This window comes from Erpetoichthys calabaricus, chromosome 11, assembly GCF_900747795.2.
Source record: "Erpetoichthys calabaricus chromosome 11, fErpCal1.3, whole genome shotgun sequence".
Taxonomy (NCBI): Eukaryota; Metazoa; Chordata; class Cladistia; order Polypteriformes; family Polypteridae; genus Erpetoichthys; species Erpetoichthys calabaricus.
Genome location: NC_041404.2, coordinates 97,533,596 through 97,559,443, shown reverse-complemented (window position 1 = coordinate 97,559,443; position 25,848 = coordinate 97,533,596). Strand labels below are relative to the sequence as shown.

The window sequence follows — 25,848 nt, the reverse complement described above, 5'->3', positions numbered from 1 at the left end:
GTTCACTTGATCTTTATCTCGTTTCCGACGTTTATTAACCTTTTATGCTATTCCTTAAAGATGAACGCTATGTTACCCTAAAGTTATTCTTCCACATTCCCCCCCTTTGAGACTTCATAAAGTCTCACTAAAACTGTAAGGAATAATTTCCTATTACAGTGGAACCTCGGTTCATGACCATAATTGGTTCCAAAACTCTGGTCGTAACCCGATTTGGTCGTGAACCGAAGTAATTTCCCCCATAGGATTGTATGTAAATACAATTAATCCGTTCCAGACCGTACAAACTGTATGTAAATATATTTTTTTTAAAGATTTTTAAGCACAAATATAGTTAATTATACCATAGAATGTACAGCGTAATAGTAAACTAAATGTAAAAACATTGAATAACACTGAGAAAACCTTTGAACAACAGAGAAAACTAACACTGCAAGAGTCCGCGCTATAGTGATACGAACCGCTCGCTAAAAACACTTTTTTTAATGAGTTGTTAGCACAGGAAAAAAAATGAACATTTGAAAAATCTGTAATTTAATAAACCACCAAGAAAAGTAACATTGCAACAATGCACGCTACGAACCGATTGCTGTAAACAGAAGTGAAGTGGAGGTTAAAATCCAATTGAAAAAATACTTCATTAAATACAACAAGGTTAAAACAATGCTGGAATCTGTCTCTTTAAAAACAAGCCCTTATGCGACCAGCCCCCCCCCAACTCTCCCCCCCCACTCTCTCTCTCGTGTCTGTGTGTGTCTCTCTCGCTCGCTGCACAGGGAATGCACAGGCATAGACTGAACACATGCAGAAATCATCGGCGCGCACAAACTGAAAGGGAAACTGGCTTGTTCATATACCGAGTGTGTGGTCGTGAACAGATGCAAAACTTTGGTGAACTTTTTGGTCGTAAACCTATTTGTACATGTTCCAAGACGTTCGTGAACCGAGGTTCCACTGTATAACCCTATTCCTAATCTGTATAAAACGTATGTATACCGAATATGGTCCCCCCTTAGAGACTAAAAGGTTGTAAAAGATCCCTGGCTAGCTGCATTTGGGGAATAACAGAAATCAGGGCAAATCATTAATACCTAAAGATAAATCACATAAAATCAATAATAGTGAACATAGAAAATCAAGTCAAACAATAACATGTATCAAAATCCATTTTCTCAAGCATTACATGCATTAAAGGCATTACATGCTTTCCCATATAAATCTCAGATTTGTGCCTCATAACCTCATAACTTTCAAATACAATGATAAAACATTGTTGTCAACTGTTTGATTTCCTTCTTATCCAACAAACATCAGCTATCTTGGTTCACAGAAGTGTACCTAGTCCTATACAGTATTTTTCATCAATGTTATTGTGGTGGTGATACAGACAGCCCAAGTATTTACTTTAAAAACATCCAAAGTCGCTAGTTTATGGTGCCAATGATGTGTACAACAATAACCAGAGATAGAATCCTTATACAAACAACCATGCTCACATCCTCGTGTTGTCATTCACAAAGTTGCCCCAATTTCCATCCTGCTGTGGCCTTAAATTAGATGATCACCTTTGCTGCCTAAAAACAGCTATCGCGCTAAAAGTAGGTGTCAATCCTCCCTTCAGAAGATGTCAACACTACTCTCATTAATGCAATCCATTGGCTCATGTCAAGGTCACATTGAAATTGCAAATGTTGTACCAAAGCTTCTTATTGATGTTTAAGTCTTCTGCCACTAGCTGGGATCCTTGGTTTGTATCTGGGCTTTCCAATTTCACAAACTGCTCACTCACCACTCCATGCATAAGACACTCCATCTCTGTTGTGCCAAATTATTTCTTTGTTTTGCTATTTTCTTAGGCCCAAGAAGCCATAATATTATTAATTATTTGTCCTGTATTGCCACCAACTATTTCTGTCTATATGGCCCTAATTACCCCAGTTCCTAAAATCACTGTTACCACTATCCTTCAAACGTCATTTACCTTATACCATGTTCTACACAGTTTAAAGGTTTGTACTATATCCTGCTTCTAATTTAGCACATTTAAACCTTAACTCTTTTAGGGCTAATTTTTTTTGTTTCTTTTCTCCCAGGGCTGAATATTTTTCCAAAAACTAACTTTTTTAAAAAAAGAACACAAAGCAATTGAAATCAACAAAAATATTTACTTTTGACAAATGTTACTGTCTTGCAAGTTGTATGAGCCTGCATACTCTATGATTTCACATACATATCACATACATTTTACACAGCAAAGTCTGATCTTGCTCAAAGCAGCCAATTTCAGTCATTGCCACATTGCACTGCTTACAATATGTGTTGCTTTGGTGCCTATTTTTCAATTGTCTGTTGCTGCACTTTCTCACATATATTGTTAGTGTGTACTGTAGAGAGACAAGTCACCCATTTGCCATCGTGCCATGCCACTGCCACCAAATTTTCTGCCCACATGAAAACCGTATTGTCACCTCTTTTCATCTTCAGCCTGTCTGGCTTCAACTGTGAAGCCATGTGTATCCTGTTCACCCTCACTGTGCCACAAGCTCCAATTCCTCTGCTCTGTAGCTCCATGAACAATTCTGGGCATGTATAAAAATTGTCCAAATGTACACAACATGGCCCAAATGTTCATAGCCCTGAAGCAGCTCCAGCACAACCTGACTTGTCAAGGGACAGTTCTCTCTTTGAAAGAAATACTTTCCTGTATATGTAATTACTTTCAGGCAGAAACCAGTGTTTGCTTCTACCAGTACAAAATCCTTTATGCCATACTTTGTGGGCTTGTCTGGCATATATTTGCAGAAAAAAAGGTGCCCCTTTTATTTTATCATAGATTCGTGCACAGACAAATCACAGCCAGGCTGATAAAATTGTTTCTATGTTGGTTTCCACAATGTCAAGCAGGGGCTGAACTTTATGCATGGCGTTATAGCCTGGCTGGGATTTGCTTCTGTTTATTACAGAAGTGATAACTTTGCGGCATCACGTACCTATCATCACGCTGCATAACCTGTCCAAAGCCACCAGGGGACAAAGCACGTTTGGACCAATGCTCCCTGAAGTTATATCACCAGTTCTGTCCCATCTCTTTTTGTAATGCCACAGCGCGCTTCATCTCGTCTTTTGTTGTGGGTTTCCACTTTGAAAAATGAGAATGCGATGCAAGCGCAGCCCGCGATTCAAGAAATTTCTCTGCCTACCTGTTTGTCTTGTCTGACAGTAGCTGAAAAGCAGCATCAGGAGAGAGCAGCCTGAAGTAGTTCAGCAGCTGGTGATCTGTCGTGTCCAACAGCAAGCCATGCCGTCTTGTGAAGTCCGGTAGCCAGTTCGGCTCCCACGGGTCAATGTCTGCATATTCCTCCAACGCGAACTTTGCTGTAGATGCATCGGCTGCGCAAATGTGCTCAGCTGGCAGCGGATCAGCTGGCGCGGCATCGGCTGGTGTCCGATCAGCTGATGCCGGCTTCTCACTCTCTTGTTCGATCTCCTGATCACTGTCAATAAAATCCAATTCTGAAAAATCAGAGTCCGACTCCGCGATAATGCGCAAAACATTGTCTGCCGAGTGTTTTCTTTTCTGCACTCGCTTCGCTCCCTTGTGACATGTCGATGCCATCTTGCCATTGTTTACATTTCGCAACTCACGCACACGCAAGGATTAGTTGCCGAGTCAACGAGTCTAGCATTCCTCCAAGCACAGAGGGAATGCCTGCGACGTGACAGTGAGTTTTGTCACCATTAACAGCTGATTGTCGCCCTCTATCCCTGGATGTCGACTTTTGTCGACATTCGCCCTCAACCCCTCCTGTCGACAAAAGTCAACATCCGCCCTAAAAGAGTTAAAACCCAATATAAAATCTGTCCTGATGTTGCATCTAATCCTAGTGTAAAATTCTGAATACATTAATATTCATATTTGTTCCATCTTTCTGTATCAATTACTATTGCACAATAAAATTCACATCCTTGATGAAAAAACAATAATTTAAACTTTATCTTCACCTTATATGAATAGATTTAGACATTTTATCCTGAGTGTCTCTATTCCCAAAACACTTGACTGTCCCTCAGGTTTACTACCATTCTTCATAGTTAACAAATTTCTCTTTATGTTAAACTCCATTATTCATTCAATTATTAAAACCAATAACCAAAAAAATTTAAATTGGACTGACTTTTAACTGGTAATGCTGCAAGTGCTAATAATCATGTGTTAAAATTTGATTAACAGTCCAAAGTACATACAAACATTGTTCCTTAAAACTTTAAGTATCAATAGACTCAGATATACTAGAAACAGCTATATAAAAATATTTACTCTTTACTCTAAGTGCTGACCATGTTATGCTAATCACATTTTCTAAATTTGTTCAGTTATACCACCCCAATTGCTATACAGGTTAAACAATTTAAATAATAATTGTGCAGTATTTCCAATAATAAAATAGTTACAAATATTCAATAAATACATATTGCTTATGAAAAGGAGTTAATTTGCTTTGCTGTGCTTGCAGATAATTAGCCTTTCCTTCTATACCATCCATAACTCCATGGTTCATATCTTCCTTTAATACATTGTTGCAGAAAAAGAGAGATTAGGTTGTGGTTCTAACTCCTAGGGCAAAATGAACTCAAGTACTTGGTCAACAACTGTCATAAAATTGAAAACGAGTGGACAAACTGTAAGGCATATCAAGCACAGTTAAAGTGGGGTCTGGCAAAGAGCATAGAACCCTGCACAGTAGAAGTGTGAGTCAGATCTTGGAGTCCAATACCCCAAAGTAAAGGATATCAATATCCTGGAATTCTTCATCTAATGAATTAGGCTCTGGTCTGGATGCGATGTAGGCTGCCCTCTACGATTCTGGACCCACGATTATCTTTTGATGTCAATGGTCACCAGCACAGTTGACTTGTTAGCAGCAGGAACCCATGATCCCTTGAACTGAAATTTGAGTACGTTGTCCAGTAGTCAGTTGGTCGATAGCCTGGTCCCCTCTCTGGTATGGCTGGTTTCTCCTTGGGAGTCAGATGATTCATTTATCTACAGACCTTTAGCACAGCTCAGCCTCCAGGTTCAAATTCAAGCACTGTCATAAAAATGTGCAAGGAAAAATAGCTTTTACCTGCAGGTGCAAAGACTTAAATGTTCCATGTTATTCAGCATTGCAGTATTTTATCTGTAATTTTTTAAGTTACTCATGGATCCCAAAAATAGTGTCTCATGAGATATTAGGCCTGTTTCGCTGGGGGCACCCCTTATCACAAAAAAAAACGCTAGTGGTTAAACAGACTGTCATTTTATCCAGTCTCTGCTCATCTGTTAGCCAGTTTGTTTTTAATGGTCAAAAATTAATTCTGCAGCTGGTAAGCACAATGCAGACGTTTCCACTCATTGTAGCCATTATGTTCAAAAAATAGATACCTCAATAAAAAAAATTGTCTATAGTTGTATCTTGTTTGGCCATTGTTGTGGACCCCACTCATAAGCATATTCATCATAACAAATCACCACAATATAAAATAAAGTCAGCCTTAATAAATATATATATATATATATATATATATATATATATATATAATATAAAATACATACATACCTGCTCTGAGCCGTGGTTAAATGCTAATACCTGTGCATATAGACGGGAGTGCAGGAGAGCAGAGCGGAGGTTGAAAAAGGACAGGTCGCAGGTTTCTTTTGAAATATTGAGAGAAAGTTGGTTGTGTTATCAGAAAGTTTTGAAAGCTGCAAGATCAAAATTTTTTTCTGAAGTTATTGGGTCTAACTCTCATAACCCCCGTGTACTTTTTAACACATTGAGTTCTGTACTTAATGTTCATGAACCTGTCTTTCTGGAAGCTTCTAGGGAAACTTGCGATAAATTTCTTTACTTTTTCTTGAAGAAGGTTGTAAGCACTAGGGCCGTCATTTCACCACCTTCTCATGATCCATGATTTTAATACCCTGTTTGGCTGTGTTTGACCACTTCGAGCCTGTCACTTTGTCCTTTTTAAAGCCGCTGGTTTTCAGTATGAAGCCATCTGGCTCCCCCCTTGATGTTGTTCCTCCTCGACTATTTAAGGAGGTCTTTTCTACCTTGGGTCCTTCTATTCTTACTATTATTAATAGTAGTTTAACCTCTCGTGTGGTGCCTAAACATTTTCAACATGCTGTCGTGCAACCACTGCTGAAAAAAACAGGTCTGGACCATTCTGTTATGTCTAACTTTAGGCCTATTTCCAAGCTACCTTTTTTGTCCAAACTCTTGGAAAAAGTCATCTATACTCAATTGAAGTCCTTTCTGGACGAACATGCAATTCTGGAAGTGTTCTAGTCTGGGTTTAAAACTCACCACAGCACTGAGTCCTCTCTGTTAAGGGTTTTTAATGATATTCTTTTGACAGTGGACTCTGGTGACTGTGTACTACTTATGCTTTTGCATTTAACAGCTGCATTTGACACGATAGACCATGAGATCCTCATCTCTAGGCTGGAGCAGTGGGTGGGCATCACAGGTTTAGCTCTCCAATGGTTTAGGTCCTATCTTTCATATAGAAGTTTTTGTGTCAGTATTGATGATTTTACTTCCACCTCTGTTGCCCTTCCCGGGGGGGTACCACAGGGCTCCATCCTGGGACCTCTTCTGTTCTCCTTGTACCTGCTGCCACTCGGTGCTATTTTTCGGAAACACGGTATTTCCTTTCATCTTTATGCAGATGACTGTCAGGTGTATTTCCCTCTGAAGCGCCAAGGTCCATGTTCTGTCCAGCCCCTGCTTGATTGCCTTATTGACATAAGGAGTTGGATGGCATTAAATTTTCTAAATTTTAATGAGAACAAAACAGAAGTCATGCTATTTAGGCCCAATAGCACCAGCGGGACCCCCTGCATCGACCTTTCCACTGTGGCTCAATTTGAGAAATCCATGATCACAAATTTAGGTGTAAAAATGGATTCCACTTTAAAACTTGATAGCCATGTGAATGTAGTGGTAAAATCTTGCTTTTTCCAGTTGAGGTGGCTGTCAAAAATCAAGCCTGTTTTGTCTAAGCGCAACCTTGAAACAGTGATACATGCTTTTATAACATCTCGTCTAGATTACTGCAATGCACTTCTTTTTGGAATTAGCCAGGCCTCCATGGCTCGCGTACAGCTGGTGCAAAACGCTGCTGCTCAATTTTTAACTGGCACAAGAAAGCATGAGCATGTTACCCCGATTTTGGCTTCCCTCCACTGGCTTCCAATTCGTTTTCGAATCCATTTTAAGATCCTTGTATTTGTTTTTAAATCTTTTAATGGGTATGCCCCTCTTTATTTGTCGGAACTGCTGCACCCTTACGTACCGTCTCGGTCTCTCAGGTCAGCAGACCAGATGCTTTTACGCGTTCCCAAGGCACGATGCAAACTCCGAGGTGATTGAGCTTTTTCAGTTGCAGCCCCAAAACTCTGGAACGATTTGCCGTTGCACGTTAGGCAGGCTCCTTCTCTAGCTGCCTTTAAATCCTATTTAAAAACACATCTTTACTCTCTGGCTTTTAACCCTGTATAATATGTTGGCTATTTGTATACTTTTTATACTTTCTATTAAGAATCTCTTCAGTTCTTATGTGTTTATGTGTTGTTTTTCTTTGTACAGCACTTTGGTCAGCCTTGAGGTTGTTTTTAAAGTGCTTTATAAATAAAAATACATACATACCAAAGGAAAAGCATTCAATTGTCTCAAAATATTCAAACTAGTGGAGCCGTAAGGTATCGGTCAGCAAGAACCGTGAAACCAGTCCCATTAATATTACAACTAGGCAAGAGCCGTATGTTCTGATTCTCCTATAGAGAACACAGATATGTCCAGGAGTGCCAAACCAAACAAAAGAAAAGAGAAAGTAGAGTGGTATGGAGGTTAGTAGTTAAAGAGTTGTGTTCTGTGGAGGTTTCTGTAAAACATTTTAAAGTTTTTACTTTCCTTTCTTATTCCAGTCTTGAACTGGAGCCTAAGACAGGCATAATGAATGTAATATAATACCAGTGTCCTCCAGAGAACATCTCACAGCCAGCATAGCAAGCAAAAGTTAAAGAAGAAATCCACAGTCTGGACTGGTACATTCCTAATTATTTCTGGAAATGAGCTAAAAATAAACTAAAACAGTTTAGCTCCACATTCCCTTTACCAATTGCTCTAATCACAGAATACTGTTCAATTATGTGCAGTCTTGGGATTTACATTATTTAGAAAATAAATTTGTATTTCACTTCATCTAAAGTTAACAGGTAATTTTCAAAAGTTACAATTATCATAAAATACATCTATTATTTCCTCTCAATTTTTAATCTTAAAGCTAAACAGTTTCTATATTCATATCCAGGCTATTTTTCTTAAAGCTAATATTTTACTAATGAAATTGACACATGCATTTCTACCTATGACTTCAGAATTTAAGTGTCCAGAATGTTTCATTAGAGCATTAAATTATAGAAAATAAAGCTAAACCCTATTATTAGCTATGTAGTCATTCAAACAGTAACATTCTATTTCACATTTAATATATTCAAATTACTTTTGAACAAGGAGTGATGGGAAAAGAAATCAACATCTCATACTGTATCAAATGTCTTAAAATAAAATCTTGTTTTTATTAAAAACTGCTTTCAGGGTAGTTAGCGCATCACACCATTACGTACAGTACTTTAAAGTAAATATTTTGATATATAAAATTTAGCTATGCTTAATTTGTCTTACTGATGGTGAGCTGCAGGTGGTTCAGTTTTCACCATTCAATAACATCCTTCATTAGTGTCCTTTATTCTCTCTCCTCCACACCACTGATGCACCCAATTATGACTATGTCATCGAAATATTTATGCAGATGACACAATTCATTATCCGTATTTAGTATTGTATCTAAAGTTTGACGTGTACAAAGAAAACAGGAAGGGAGCCAACACAGTTCCATGTGGGACCCCTGTGTTACTCATGACTATATCTAGTTCTTAAGCCATTCAAACTATGCTTTACCAGTTAAGTAGTACATTATCCAGGACACAGTGGTAGCATCAGCCCTTACTGATTGGAGCTTCCCCCCTAGTAGTTTGGGCCCTATGGTGATGAATGCACTAGAGAAATCTAAAAACAAAATTCTCATCCTGCAACCCTGTTTCTGCAGATAGGAGTAAGCTGTATACAGCATATAGATAACTGCATTGCCCACCACTGTTTGGTCTTGATAGGAAAACTGCAGAGGATCCAGTATTGTTCTGACCAGGGGTTGCGAGTAAGACAATATTAGCTTTTCCAAAGCCACAATAATGTGTGAGGTCAGTACCACCGGTCAGTAGTCATTTAACACTTTCAGTTACATTATCCTCAGGACTAGTCCCAGACAAGATGTTTTTCATTCAGCTAAAACCGTTTGTAGGATCAGATTTGGATAGAAGATATGCTGAAAAACTATACACGTTAGCCTAGCACACTTCTTCAGTGCATTAGGGTTAACACCGTCAGATCCAGTATGTTTACATTAACGTAACATTGCGTAGTTCTTTCTTCACCTGATCTACTGTGAAGGTCAGTCCTGGGTAGCTAGAGGTTGTTTGTTGGTAGGTGCAAGTTGTCATAGCTAGTACATGAGAACAGAGAAACTGGCATTTGTCAGGCCAGGTCAGGTTGGGGAGCATGCACTGGTACAACATGTTGGCGCACCCACCACATGATGAAACAGCTAGGAATCCTCGTTGGCAACCCTCCAGACAGACACGCGGTCCAGTCCCACCCTCCGGAAATGACCATCTGTCTGTCGCAGCCAGGTGTTACGTTGGCATCTCCTTGGCATGGTCCAGTTACTTGGGTCATCAACAATGAGTATCCTGCAAGCTGAATCACCCTTGGGGAATCACACCACATGGACATAAGTGCCGTAACTGACGCTCCCTCACAATGAAGGTAATGTGTCTCATTTGGAACTCCATGACCTACTGTTTATTCGGCACAAAGTCAATCAGTGGTACCCAAGGATTCTCTGAAGTGACAGTACCAAATGGAGTCCAGTCTTCGTCTCAAATCACTGGGTAGCATCCATGTCTCACAACCATATAGCAAGACAGGGAAGCACCAGGACTCTAAAGACTTGGACCTTCACCCTTTTGCATAAGTATAGGGAGCGCCACACATCCCTTTCCAGCGACCTCATGACCTCCCTATGCTCTCCCAATCCATCTACTGACTTCATAGGAAGAGTCACCAGAGATATGAATGTCACTGCCAAGGTAAGTAAACCTCTCAGCATGGTCGACACTCTCTCTGCAGACAGACACACTGCTGATGGCTGTGTCTAAGTGGCCATTAAAGTATTTAATTTGAAGTATTTAAAAAAAATATGAATGTTGACTTGAGTGGGGACACAAACGATGTTGAGCCCCATTGATTGCTTCCTGGGTAGGTAAACTGTGAGCAGGAAGCCCACAGTCAAACAAATTAAAGAATTGGTTTAACTTATTAGCCCTTGCTGTACTTCCCACATCTGATCTGGACTTGAGCTGTTTAAAGCCTATGATGTTTTTCAATCCTTTTATCACCTCCTGTTTTTTTTTTTTGCTTCTGCTTTAGAATCTAGTTCCCTCCTATAGTTCTCTTTAGTCTCCTTGGTCTTTTCCTTTAATTCTCCCTGCACCCTCTTAATGTCCACTCTTATCTCCAGCCCCAAAGTCTCTCTTTTTTGGTAAAGAAGAGTCTTCATTTCACTGGTGTCTCAAGGGTGGTGGGTGAGAAAGCAGTGAACAGTCCTTGGTGCAATAACACTGTCCACACAAAAATAATATATCCAGTATTACTGGCAATAGGTTCATTAGTATCCTCACTATACTGTTCGTAGAACTCATCCCAGTCTGTAGCTTCATAGCAGCCCTTCAAAGAGTCTTTTGCCTTAGATGGCCACTTACTAACTTACCTGTTGATAACTGGCTGCTGCAGAACAATGGGCTTATACTGGGGCATAAGTTGAATGAAAATGTGCTCAGATTTCCCAAGAGGAGGAAGAGCTTTAGATCTGTACACATCCTTGACATTTGCATACAAGAGTTGGAGTGTTCTGTTAACTTGTGTACTGCACTTGGCAAACTAATCAAAAGTAGGTAACTTTGCTGAGAGAGACATCTTACAATCTCTCCCGAGATTATAATGAATGCACTACTTTACTCTTATCATACTGTTGGTGCATTTGGTCTGCTAATAGTGGGTAAATCCAATTAAGACAGTATGGAAATCTGGAACATGTTTGTGCAGTAATACACCTAAAGCTACACTCCTTTTGCATACTCGTCAGTACAGTTAGTTCTTCCATTTTGTTCACCAGAGATCTTGCATTTCACATAACAATTGCCAAAAGATGCAGTTCATATCTCTGTATCTTTTTTCTTATTTTAATAACATGTGTACTGCCACAATATCTGCATTGTAATTTCTTTGGTGTATCCATCTTCTGTTGGGCAAACGCAGGGCTAACAGCTGATCCCTCATGTACACAATCTCATCACTACTGTTGTCAAAAAATTCAGTGGAATAAAGTGTCTGAAAGTCAATGCAGGATAATTTTTTTCCATTGCTGATTAATAACCATTATTACAGTACTGTATTGCTAGAGCAAACACACACAAAAAAAACAAACCAGCACTGCAAACTAGAAAATAAACAGAGACACAGAGATACTTTAACATAGGGACATGGAAGTCTGGACTGGCCTGCTTGGCCTGTTGTCTCTGTGATCCTCACCAGGAGAAGTGATTTTAGATGATGAGATCAGATTTTAAAAAGAATACAAGAGTTACCAGTTACAAATTAATCATAATTGCAAAAAGCTTTATGACAAAAAATGGAAAATTATTTAAGCTGGTTATGTTGAAAGAATATTCCACAATTAGCAATGATGGCAGGGAAAGTACGGTGTCAGAACCAAATTGGAGAATGTAGTTTGTTGTATGTAGAAAGCATCCAGATACCACTGATTAAAGCACTCCTGTTTTCAGGCAAAACTAATTGTAGAATTGAAAAGATTGGACAGCACATTGCCTGCATGTACAACGAATACTGAAGGGTTGCAGAGTCACTGCACAATGTTACAGCTGGTGAATCTTGAACCAAAAGGGCTTGCTATAGTTGAAAATATGACCTGAAATTTTCAGCAGCTTTTTGCTCACATTTGAGAATACCTATGTACTTTGAATATTTCAGCAATGCTCTTGTCTCATATTTTCAAGTGATATGAATACTATTTTGTACCATAGGAATTGTATTTTGAAGGACCTTGTTACTATTTGTTTCTCTTGTCAGATAAACTTTGCTTACTGTTTCCTAATGTATGTGGACACCTCAGGTGTATTTTTTCTGGAATTTGCATAGATTGGTGTTTTATTTCCTCCTTTTATTCTAAGCTGGCTTTAATTTAATATTTTCACTGCACATGCAACAGTACTACTACTTTTAAATGGTTACAATGATTTTAATTTTTAAATACAGTGCAACCTCGGTTTGCGAGCATAATTTGTTCCGGAAACGTGCTCGCAGTCCAAAGCACATCAAAGTATATCAAAGTGAATTTCCCCATAAGAAATAATGGAAAATCAGATGATTCGTTCCACAACCCAAAACCATTCATATAAAAGTGATTAATACAAAATATAAAGTAAAAATACATAAAACAAATTAACCCGCACTTTACCTTTGAAAATAATCATGGCTGGTGTGAGTGAATTTCTAAACTCTTGTGAGATTCCACCCAATGGGATGACACGCAGAAGAGTGTCCCAAAGCAATTGCAGTCTCCCAGCGCTGTAGCTGTTCGCCGTAAAAACGAATCCGAAAAGATCGCGGACATGCTATAAGCGCCTGCCGTCGATGGGTGATACAAGGAACATTATAAATGCGCAGGGCACAGTACTACTTGGCCACGACCCTGCCTGACTGCTGTGTCTGTGTATAGGAGAATGGCAAATCCCGCTACAATAAATAACCGCGCTGTTGCTGTTTCAAGCTGAATAAAACTGGTGCTGCTAAAGTACTGAGACTCAGCTTCGTGTTTTGGGGTGCAAAACAGGGACTCGCACGTCACAGCACACACGCGCACACACAGTCACAATGCTGTAGTAAACCGTGCACGTTCGTACGGATGTTGACTATATGAGTGAGACACGCCGACTCAGACTGAGAATAGGAGACGATTGCCCACATTCCCGGAGCGAGAGAGAGAGAGAGAGAAGAACCATCAGCTCAGTTGTGATCACATGACTCTCAGCAGACAAAGTGTATACATACTACTCATATTGCAAGACCTCGCTCGTTTATCAAGTCAAAGTTTATTAAAAATTTTAGCTCGTCGTGCAAAACACTCGTAAACCAAGTTACTCGCAAACCGAGGTTCCAATGTAACGTTATAGAAATGTATGTTTATGTACATACTCTTTTCTAATAGTACTTTTTTGTAAATTTGTACACCACTTATCTTTTAAATGGGGAAGCACTGTAACAAAAATTAATTGATTTTATTTTTATTTATTTTTTTTAGGAAGCATCTCAATTGCTACAGATTCTCCAAACACTTCAGCCACCACTGAACATTGATGGAAAAAATATAGCTGTTGAATTTGCTAAGGGATCTAAACGGTGCAGTGCTTCAGGGATCCTTTACTTTATCTATTGCTTATTGTTAAAAGCTTGCTAGTAATTAATATTGATTGAAGGAAGAACCATATACTGTATAATTGTTTTTGTCCTTTTAAAAGTAATATCTCCCAAAATCTTTTATGCCATGTACAAATACAGCAATTTTTGTTGTCTAGATAATGGTAAAGTTAACTGAATAAAGGAATTTACATGATAAAAATCGGAAGTGAGATAAACAATACATTGACATTATAGTGCAATTGTATCATATATGCTTGTGTGTGTTTTTTTTTTTTTATCTGTGTAGTTATGTGGATTTTCTAGTTTTAAATTGTTTCTCCTTAATATTTTCCCAGTTCTTCATGTGGGAGGTAGCTATTTTTTGGGATGGTGCAATGGATGCAGTCCTTTTTCATGTTGCACTTGTCTGTAATTATTTATTTTTTATAGAGGGTTTTGGCTTTTATAACCTTTTAGACACTACTGTAGTTTTAGACAGACCTGATTTGTAGACTTGTAATAATTGAGTGAGATATGTTCTCTAATTTGAGTTAGAAAATTAAATATGTTAATTTTTGTTTTTTCATGTTTCTCAGGGATGTTTTCATGAATGAGTGCAGCCGAGTTAATGCTGCAACAGTTGCTAGTACTGCCATTGCTGCTGCTCAGTGGGCTGTTACACAGGTAAACTAAGACAAAATTTTGCTGCTCAGTTCAACTTGTGTGTTAGTCTTTTTTCTAAAAGAAAGGTTTTATGATAAATTTATTTGAATGCATAACATCATTATACCTTCATGTCCAGTGTTGCTGCAAAAGCAATATTTTTATGAAATAATTTCATCACATGGTGTATGGGCTATTTTGGTAACATTAGTGCATGCTGTCAATGAATATTCATCCATCTGTCCATGTTAATTCCCTTGTATTCAAATTTAGTGCATTCAGATTTTTGAGTTTGAGAGATCAATTTAATGTCAGTACAGTCACAAAATTACATTCAGTATAATAAGGTGTGTGACTTTGCATTTATTTGTGTTTAACATTTTCACTATACAGTGATACTGATATCATTACATATGAACGGTAATAAGCTGAAATTTTGTTTCTAACTATATTTTTTAATTTGAAATTAAGGAGAAAGTGATTAAAGTTAAATGCGTAACTTTGTCATATGGAATACCGTGTATATATACATAACCTGTACAAAAGTCCTTACCTCTACAATGCAATAAGTAAATGTACATTATGAACACAGTACATTTTCAAGAACAGTTCCATCTTGTGCCGTTTTTTGACTTAATGTATGTAAATTCACAAAATCATTTGTACTTTTTGTTGACTTAATTGCCTCATATTTTATTGTAAGCATTATAATACTTTTACTTTTTTTGTGTATGCATGAAATAGTAATATTTTTTATGTATACACTGTGGAAAATATCTTGTTCATCATTAGATGGGTTTTGTGACTTGTCTATGCTTTTTCAGATCAAAGTGTTTTGTGATTTATTTGGGTATAGTTCTTTAAATGACGGATTAACAGTAGAATCCCTGAAGCCTATGAAAAAATTTGTAATCTCAGACCACCTTAAATTCTTTAACACCTCTCCATTAGCGTCTTTTGTTTTGAAAATGTGTGAATCAGCACAAGCAGCAAGCAGCCTGCTATCCCATCCCCCCACCGATGCAACTCAAGTCACACAGAAGATTCTCAAAGTTCAAGTCTGTTTATCTGGGTGTGAGGTGCCTGGAATTGTAGTGGGTAAATAATATACCATCATTTGGAATACATACATCAGGGATTCTATTGATAAGATAGCATGGTTAACATGTCAATTTAGTGAAGCATGGGAGGTTGGCAAGTGCCCTTGGACTGGCAGCCTAGTGTGGTGGTCACTATATTTAATAAAGGTGACCGGAGTGTGTGTTCCAGCTACAAATGGGTCATAGTCTTCAGCCTCTCAATTAAGGCCTATGGAGGGGTACTGGATGTAGGACTTTATCTGATGTTTGAGCCTAAGGTACAGGAGGAACAATATGGATTCCTTCCTGGCAGTTGATAAGAAGACAAGGTCTTCTCCCTGGTACAGTTGCTGGAGGGTGTGTGGGTGTATGATAACCCAGTCTTCATGTGTTTTGTAGATATGGAAAATCATTTAACCGTGGCCCTTAGCACAGCCCCTGTTGCTGCATCCAAACGGTGTCATCTTTCGCCTTTACGCCTGGTGTAGCTGCTGCGTTCTTGTGTGACTGGACGTTTCTTGCGGGTAGGGCTTCGGTTCTCTTTGTCTGATGTAGAACCCTCATCTGAGTTCACCTCTGTTATAGCACGTCTTTATTTGAAAACTACCAGTGTCAGATCGGGGGGAGAGTGAACATGACTGAGAGAATAAAACTGAATAATAAAAAAAGTACCATACAATTACAAGTACCATAAATTTACAATGGCTGTTACAAATAAGTCAAATGTAAGTCTTTATTGTATCATAGTAACAACAAGAGCAGCTCATTACTCAAAACAGTAAATCTAGGAAGAGCCTGGAATCCAACCCACAACCTCTTGATTATGAGTCAGCAGTTCTTAGTGCTGCACCACCTAAGCAGTCGCGTCAGCATCGTACCCTAACCCAGTTTCTTTTTCTTCAGTTATATTCTTGAATAAAAGCGCATTTGTTTTATTATATAGTACTTGTATTTGATTGTTTATTTGATTTTTGGACTTAAGTCTTCACACATTATACACTTCATGCCTACATTTTGTCAATTATTACTAAAACATGAAAAAGGTTTCTGTTTTAGTTATGTGTTCAACAATTCCTGCCTCGCATTTCCTGTTATCCTGCATTTACATAGATTGTTGTAGACATGGAACACAGATGAAATGTATTTACTCCAAATGACGAGGTATTATTTACCCTCTACAATTCCAGGCACCTCACACCCAGATAAACAGACTTGAGCTCTGAGAATCTTCTGTGTGACTTGTGCTGCGTCGGTGGGGGGATGAAATAGCAGGCTGCATGCTGCCTGTGCTGCTTAACACATTTGGAAAACTAGAGCTCATAATAAGGTGTGAAGGAATTTAAGGTAGCCTGGGATTATAAGTGTTTTCGTAGGCTTCAGGGATTCTAGTGTTAATTGCAGGACAAGGAAAAGTCAAGTAAGTCTTTTACTTTTTATAAATTCTCCTTCCCCTCTCTTCCCTCCCGTAAAAACACACTTCACACAGCTGTGAGACAACAGAAAGGACTCTTTTTTGCTCTCCACAGGAGTAGCTCTGCTGCAGCCCCCCATAGGAAAGCTGCTTACATCATGAAGAGGATGGGGGAAAGCCCTCGAGGTTTCCCAAACCCAGGAGAGTCAATATCGTTGGAGAACCAATGGGGTCAGGCCTGTTGGGGATCAGAACTGGTGTGGTGCTGAGGTGTCGCCTGCTGCACGGCAGCACTCGGGTTCCAATATGAGGCAGCCCATCCGGGTAGGCGCGTAGAATGTCTTGTCTCCCCGGCAGGATGATCTTCCTCTGCTGTCAGAGGAGCTGCGTAAACTCTGCATTTCAGTAGCGGCACTCTCTAAGGTGCCTTGTCTGTTGTCTTGGTGTATGCTCCGACTGCAGTGAGTGATGTCTTGGTGAGAGAGACATTTTATTCGCAGCTTCGCTCAGTGGTTGATGGGTGGCAGTAAGGTGACACTCCTCTGGTCATGGGTGACTTCAGTGCAACCACTGGCACCGACAGAGCTGGCGATGAGGATTGTCTCGGTCCCCATGGGTCTGGTGACTGTGGTGAAAGTGTGTCCATGTTCCTTGACTTTGTAAAAGGTCAGGGTCTGTGAATCACTGGATCCTGGTTCCAGTGCCCTGAGCTACATCATTGGACTTGGTACTCCAATACTGGTGGTGTGGTGAAGGAGATCGATCACATCCTTGTGGGCAGATGCTGGAGGCTCTTGCAAAACTGCAGGGTCTAAAGACGTGACCAGTTTTTGAATTCTGACCACAGACTTGTTGTTGCTACTCTGAAGATCCAGTTTAGGTCCAGTAGTTTACCACTTACTAGGAAAATGAGGCTGGACTTGGCCAGACTCCCAAGATCAGGCTGTTTCTAATGAGTTTGCACGCAGTTTGTGTGAGGAACTTACAGATTTGGGTGCAACTGCCGATCCTAATATGATGTGGGAGACCTTCCGTGACAAGACCCTGAAGGTTGCTGAGGGTTGTGTTGGTGTTACCGGTGTTCCCAGAAGGAGGTTGTTTAATCTTACAGGGGACCCTGGGTATTCTCAAGAGGAGTCGCAGCGCATGACTTGATGGCAACTCTGGTCTGTACCGGGAACTGAGAAGGACAGCTGTGAGGACTCTTCGGGCAGATAAGGAGGCATTCGTTAGAGGAATCTGTGAGCAAGTGAAACACCATCTGTGGTCTAGAGACCCACATCCTGTTTACAAAGGAATCGATACATTACGCACATCTGAATCTGTTCCTCGGAGAGTTGCAGTCAGGGCGGCTAATGGAATGGTCCTTATGGATGACACTGCAGTTGTGACCGATAGGCTGGCTACTTTGAGCAGCTGTTCAAAGCTGATCCTTCGGCTAGGATGTTGGATATCTCTGGGTCCACTGTCCTTGAGGCTGATCCTCCAATTAGCTGTGAAGCACCCAATCTCACTGAGATTGCACAGGTGGTGAACCAGCTGAGGGAGGGGAAGGCTGCAGGGATCTGTGGTATCTGGGGTGAACTCCTCCTGGCATTGCAAGCAATCTTTGCTTCCATTTGGGAGACTGGCGTCATCCCAACTGACTGGAAAATGGGACATGTCATCTCTGTCTGGAAAAGGAAGGGTGATTGCATGGATTGCTGCAGCTATAGGGGGATAACACTGCTCTCAGTGCCGGGTAAACTCCTTGCTAAGGTATTCCTCAATAGGATCTGTGATCACTTGCTTACCTACCAGCGACCGGAGCATGGCACTGGTTTTATGCCTAAGAAGTCTACCATCGACCACATCCTGGCACTGAGAGTTCTCATGGAGCACAAATGTGGATATCAGCAGAGTTTCTTTGCAGCCTTTTGTCGATTTTTGTAAAGCATCCGAATCAGTTGATTGAGCTGCCCTGTGGGACCTCCTGAGGGTTCGCGGGATCCCCTCAAGGTTGCTGGATATCATGCCTGGCCTGGTACTGTGAGTGCTGTGCAGAATGGAGGTAGAACCTTTGTGTTTTTCCAAGTTGATTCCGGGGTTCGTTAGGAGTGTGTTCTTGAATCTACTCTGTTCAATTCTTGCATGGACTGGGTGTTGGGCAAGGTCATGGGGTCCAGCAACTGTGGGGCATCTGTTGGTGAAGAATGATTCACTTAATCTTGACTTTGCTGACGATACTGTGATCTTCACTGAGTCAATGGAGGCTCTGATTGAGGCTCTTGAGATACTTAGTGAGAAGTTTGAGTGTCTGGGCTTACGAGTGTCCTGGATAAAAACCAAGGTACAGGCCTTTAATTACCTCTTGGGCACAGCCTTCAGCAGTATGTCTGTTTGCGGAGAGTGTCAACCTTGTTGAGAGGTTTACTTACCTCGGCAGTGACATTCATCTGACTTTTCCTATGAAGTCAGTAGACCGATTGGGAGAGCATGGGGGGTCATGAGGTTGCTGGAAAGGGTAGTGTGGCGCTCCCGATTATCTATGCAAAGGGATGAAGGTCCAAGTCTTTGGAGTCCAGGTGCTTTCTGTCTTGCTATATGGTTGCGAGACATAGACACTATCCAGTGACCTGAGATGAAGACTGGGCTCATTTGGTACTGTGTCTCTTGGGAGAATCCTTGAGTACCGCTGATTTGACTTTGTGTTGAATGAGCAGTTGCTCATAGAGTTTCCGAATGAGGCACATTACCTGCATTATGAGGGAGCGTCAAATATGGCACTATGGCCATGTGGTGCGAGTCCCCGAGGGTGATCCAGCTCACAGGATCCTCATTGCTGAGGACCCGAGTGGCTGGACTAGGCCAAAGGGATGCCCATATAACACCTGGCTGCGGCTGATAGAGGGTCATTTCTGGAGGATGGGGCTGGACTGTTTGTCTGCCTGGGGGAGTTGCAAACCAGGATCTCAAACTGTTTTGTTGTGTGGTGAGTGCGGCAACGCACTGTACCAGTACATGATCCCCAAACTGACCTGACCTGGTGAATATATTACTTTAAACAGGTGTTGAAGATTGGAAGCTAAGTGTCTGCCTTTAATAAATCTGGTTTGACCTTGTGATATTGCCAAAGGAAGTACTTTCTCAATCCTTCTATCTAGAACTTTGGAGAGTATCTTAACATCATTATTCAGAAGTGAGATTGGTCTGTATGATGCACATTGTAATAAGTTCTTATTGTTTTAGGAAATAAGATAATTAATGCTTGGTGAAAAGTTTGAGGTAGAATTTTATGTCTCTGGCTTCTATAAATGTTTCTAATAATAGGGGAGCTAACTTAATTTATTTTTTTTTTATAAAATTCAGTAGGGTAGCCATCAGGTCCTGCTGTTTTCTCATTCTGTACTGAGTTTGTAGCGTCTAGTAATTCTGAGAGTGTCTGAGGTTTATCCAGTTCCTCTGCACTGAGAGTATCTATCTGTAATACATCAAAAAACGCATTGTGTCTTGTGTTCTTTAAACTAAGTAGAATATAAGGACTTATAGTACTCTCTAAATGTGTGCATTACACAGTATATTCATGATCAATGATTGTATTGTCAATCTGTGTTGGTAATTACTGATATTGAATTGCTAACTTCCTGCTTGTGGGTTTGTTGAGCTAAGATCTTATTAGCCTTCTCTCCGTGTTCATAGTAATGATGTCATGATTTAAAAATGAGTTGTTCCATTTCTTTTGCTGTCAAGAGGTTGAATACTGATTGCAAAGCCTGTCCTTTCCTATAAAGTGCCTCATTTTGAAACCCGGTGTGATCTTGCTCTCTTCTGGTAATTTCATTGATTAACTTGAATGCCTTCTTGGTTTCTGATTTATTTTTATGTTAGAGATATGAAATTATCTGTATTCTTAAAAATGCTTTCAGAGTTTTCCTGCAGAGACCTCTTGATCATGCATTTGTCTCTGAAAAATAATCAGTTTGCTTGGCTATAAATTCTGTACAGTTCTCATCAGCTAATAATAGGGGGTTAAGACGCCAGCTGTGAGGCACGAGTATGTGGGGCATAGTGATTTGAGCTCCATGATCACAGGGGCATGGTCAGAGATAACAATAGCATCATGCTTGCAAGATTTGATCATGGCCAAAGAATTGTTGTCTATAAAGAAATAATCAGTTCTTGAATAGCAATGATGTATTGGTGAGAAGAAAGAATTTGCTCTTAAGTTTGGATTTAGAATTCTCCATGGTTCTGATTGATTAGAAACTGTGAAATTGTTTTTGCAGTGTTAGATGTAATCACCACTGTAGCTGAAGACCAATCCAGATCAGCCATTATAATTTTATAAGTGTTCACATTAGAAATGGATGCAAAAACATTTTGGATGAAGTCTTTGTCATCCTCATTGGGTGCTTAGATATTTATCAGAATCACTTTACAATTAAATAAATTGCCCATTACCATCACATCTCCCCCTTCAGGATCAGATACTACAAATTAAATTATATGTATTAATATTTCCACATCTCTGGTTTTCTTTGTATAGCTGGAGTGAAATATTTGGCCAGTCCAATCTCTTCGCAATTTAAAGTGAACCTTGCTTATTAAGTGAGTCTTCTTTAAAAAAATACTAAGATGGTAGGTTGGTCTCGTCCGTTACGGGAGATGGACGTCTGAAACGGAGCTCTGTTGCAGCGGCTTTATTTTTTCTCTTATTTCTTATTATCCCAAGGTATCCTGTATTTACCTAACCAAAGGAGTTTCTACTACAGTATATAAAAGCATGAGTAACAAGAAAGGGGGTCAGAAAGAAACGGAAAAGAAACCTAAAACTATACCCAAGTCTAGACAGGCGTCAGGCCCATGTGGAAGTACAACGTACGGTGTTTCAGAGACTGACCTGGAACAGGCAGGTGAAAGACTTCCCAGGACCCCGTTCCGCTGTATCATCTCCAGTCGAGAGCGAAAATGGGAGCGAAGGTGCAAGTGATTCAGGTCACGATAGCTCGCCGATTCAGGAAGATCACTTGAAACTAGAAATGGCCTTGCAGTCCGCACATTCATCTACTCCTTCTGAGCCGGAAACATCGGCTGTAATGGGGATTGCCACTTCACCCGCGGAACACGAAAGCCAAAACAATTTGTCCGAACTGAAGGAAATGATAGCAACATTGGCCATGGCCATATGTGAGCTCAAGAAAGACATTCAGAAAAATATGAAGAAAGAAATTAATGGCTTGCTCAAGACAAATGAGAAGCTGCAGCTGGAGCTGCAAGAGATGCGGCAGGAATATAAAAACTTGGAAAAACGTGTATATATAATCATTTTGATGCAGTCTTTAAAGATATGCTGAGAAAAATTTAGGAACACATTCAGGAAAATGCGTCTAAACTGAGAGAACTTGCCAATCAGCTGGAAGACGTTAAGCAGACATTTACAGCTCGAATTGAAACAGTGGAACAATTGGCATCTAACGCTGATGGAAAAGCTACAGCTGCGAATTCCGAATGCAGAAAACTTGGAGACAGACTTGCGGTTCTGGAAAATGGATGCAGAAGGAATAATATTAGAATCGAAGGTCTACCTGACAATCATGAAAGTCCAAACCCAGTGAAATTCATAGCTGAACTATTCTCAAAAATAATTGGAGAGGACTTTAAATCAGATACCGAGATAGCGGCAGCTTATTGCATACGTGGATCAAATACCTCTAAACCTAGGACTTTAATTGTCCGCTTCGAGAGATTACAATTTAAGCTTAATGTAATGGCACTTCTCAGACACAAACGAGATTATATTTGAAAATAACCACATTTGTATTTTCCCTGATTTCTCACCCTCAACAGCTGCTAAACATGCAGCTTTTTACAATATTAAACAGCGGTTACGGAAAGCTGATATCAGATACGGCCACTTGTATCCTGCCAAACTGAAAGTGGATATTCAAGACAAATATTACAATTTTTCCTCCAAGGAGGAAGCAGAAAAAGAGTTAAGAAAGCTGATCCCAACGTTTTTTTGAAATGCGAAAGTGAGTCGCTTCCTGTCATGGTATGGCAAGAACATATTACCTGCTGTCTGATCTGCTTGCAATGATACGGGTACCATAATTTTACATCCTTTTTTTTCTCGGCCACTTTTTGTTTATGTTTTAATTACAATTACATGCATATGTGTGGAAGGAATTAAAGTTGTTGTTTTTTTTTTTTTTGTTTTTTTTTTTTATCTGTTTAACTATTCTAAAGGAGACTGTTTAACATCATATCCTTGGTTTATTTTTATTGTTATTATTGCATTAGGGTTTACTATGCTTATCCAGGGCCACTTTTTAACACCATTCCCTGGTTTTACTGTCTTAATATTTCAAGACTGTTGATGATTATATTTTATGCTTATAGTATTTAGACTTTATTGGCAATAGATATCTCTACTTTTTAATCCTCAAATGCTGCTGCTGGGGGGCTTGTTTTGTTTTGGATGTGCTCTGTCTCTAGGTATGTCAGAGGTCTGGGACTTTGTGAAGTGGGGAAAATCGGGGGGTGGGGGGATAAGGGGGGGAGAAAAAGAGAGCAAGCTATATCTAATCTATCCTTTTAATACTTATAATTGTAACTTCCAACATACCAATAGGCTGCATGGCAATAACTTTTGGGAAAATTGGAAATTAAGGTTAAAGCTGTCTCACTTCCAGTTAAGACTACAAAATGACATCAAAAATTCAGAATCAATGTCTCCATGATGGGACAGTTAACTTTGTGAGCTGGAATGTTAAAGGCCTGAATCACGAATTAAAGAGAAAGTATTCTCTCACCTAACAGGTCTAAACGCTAAAATAGTATTTTTAAAGGAGTCCCACTTATTAAGCAAAGATCAGTTCCGGCTGCAAAAAGACTGGACTGGCCAAATGTTCCATTCCAGCTTTACAAAGAAAACTAGAGGTGTGGGAATTCTTATACATAGAACAGTCTCACTTGTAGCATCAGATGTAGTATCTGATCCTGAAGGGAGATATGTGATTGTCATGGGCAACTTATTTAACTGTAAAGTGATTTTGATAAATGTTTATGCACCCAATGTCGATGATAGGGAATTCACATTGGGAATGGATGCAAATACATTTTGCATGAACACTCATAAAATTATAATGGCTAGGGACTTTAATTGTGTTTTAAATCCACTCTTAGATAGGTCTCCTGTCACAGGGGGGATGACATCTAACACTGCAAAGACAATTACATGTTTTTTAACTGACCACAACCTATCAGACCCCTGGAGGTTTCTAAACCCAAACTCAAGAACATATTCCTTCTACTCACCAGTGCATCATTGCTACTTAAGAATTGATTATTTCTTTATAGATAATAATTTCTTGCCTGCGATTAAATCTTGCAAGTACAACGCTATTGTTATTTCTGACCATGCCCCTCTGATTTTGGAGCTGAAATCATTATGCCCCACATACTTATCTCGCAGATGCCGTCTTAACCCACTTCTATTAGCAGATGAGAACTGTACAGAATTTATATCAAAACAAATCAGTTTCTTCCTAGAGACAAATACATCCTCAGAGATCTCTGCAGGAATACTCTAGGGAAACTCTAAAGGCCTTCTTAAGAGGACAGATTATTTCATATCTTTCCCACAGAAATAAATGAGATACCAAGAAGGTATCAGAGCTAACCAGCAAAATTACTAGAATAGATCGAGAACATGCCAGGTGTCCAAGTGAAGCTCTTCATAGGAAAAGACAGGCTCTGCATTCAGAGCTCAACCTCTTAACAACCAAATAAACTGAACAACTCATTTTTAAATCAAGACATCATTACTATGAACATGGAGAGAAAGCTAATAAGCTCTTAGCTCAACAAATCCACAAGCAAGAAGTTCGCATATACAATCCCAGCCATCGCCAACACGAACGGACATAAAATCATTGACCATAACAATATAATGAACACATTTAGAGACTACTATAAATCCTTATATTCTACTGAGTTCAAAGAAGACAGCACACAATCTAATGCATTTCTGGATACATTACAGATACCACAAATATATTGCAGAGGAATTGGATAAACCTCTGGCGCTATCAGAATTACTAGATGCTATAAAGTCAATGCAGAGCAGGAAAGCAGTGGGCCCTGATGGCTACCCTGTCGAATTTTATAAGAAATTCTCTACTTAGCTAGCTCCCCTCTTATTAGCAACATTTACAGAAGCTAGAGACAATAAAATTCTACCTCAAACTTTTCGCCAAGCATTAATCACCGTGTTTCCAAAACAAAACAAGGACTTATTACAATGTGCATCATACAGACCAATTTCACTTCTGAATAATGATGTTAAGATACTCTCCAAAGTCCTAGCTAGAAGGATGGAGAAAGTGCTGCCTTCGGTAATATCACAAGATCAAACTGGATTTATTAAAGGCCGACACTTAGCTTCTAATCTCCGACGCCTGTTCAATGTAATATATTCACCTGCAAAGACAAACACCCCAGAGATGATGATATCGTTGGATGCATAAAAATTTGATATGATTGAATGGAACTACCTTTTCAATACATTAGAGAAATTTGGGTTTGGCCCGAATATTTGTGCATGGATCAAACTACTGTATACCAATCTAGATGCTTCAGCTTGTATTAACAACATTTGCTCAGACTACTTTAAACTAGAACATGGTATCAGACAAGGATGCCCCTTGTCACCACTGTTATTTGCAATCGCCATTGAACCACTGGCAGTTCACTGTCGAAATGCTTATCAGATAAAGGGGATTATCAGAGATGGACTGGAACAGAAAAATTCTCTATATGCAGATGATATGGTTTTGTATATATCAGACACACAAAATACTGTGCCATAAGTCTTAACAGCACTTACAAAATTTCAAAAGATCTCTGGTCTCAGAATTAATTTGAATAAAAGTGTGCTCTTTCCAGTGAATTCTCAAGCATACAATGTAAGATTGAAACACCTTCCCTTTTATTATTGCAGATCAGTTTAAATACCATGGGGTAAACATCACAAGTAAACATAAAGCTCTTTATCAACAAAATTTCGCCA

The 25,848-nt window shown here is 39.5% G+C and overlaps 1 protein-coding gene across 4 annotated transcripts in view; it reads left to right on the top strand.

Annotated features, from left to right (window-relative positions):
* rbm10 (RNA binding motif protein 10) overlaps positions 1 to 25,848 on the top strand; it is a 395,465-nt gene that overhangs the window by 220,905 nt on the left and 148,712 nt on the right. For all 4 annotated transcript variants that reach the window (XM_051933537.1, XM_051933536.1, XM_051933538.1 and 1 more), the window contains exons 11-12: positions 13,549 to 13,646; positions 14,243 to 14,330. In XM_051933537.1, the coding sequence (XP_051789497.1) occupies positions 13,549 to 13,646; positions 14,243 to 14,330 (186 nt within the window). The remainder of the gene's footprint in view (positions 1 to 13,548; positions 13,647 to 14,242; positions 14,331 to 25,848) is intronic.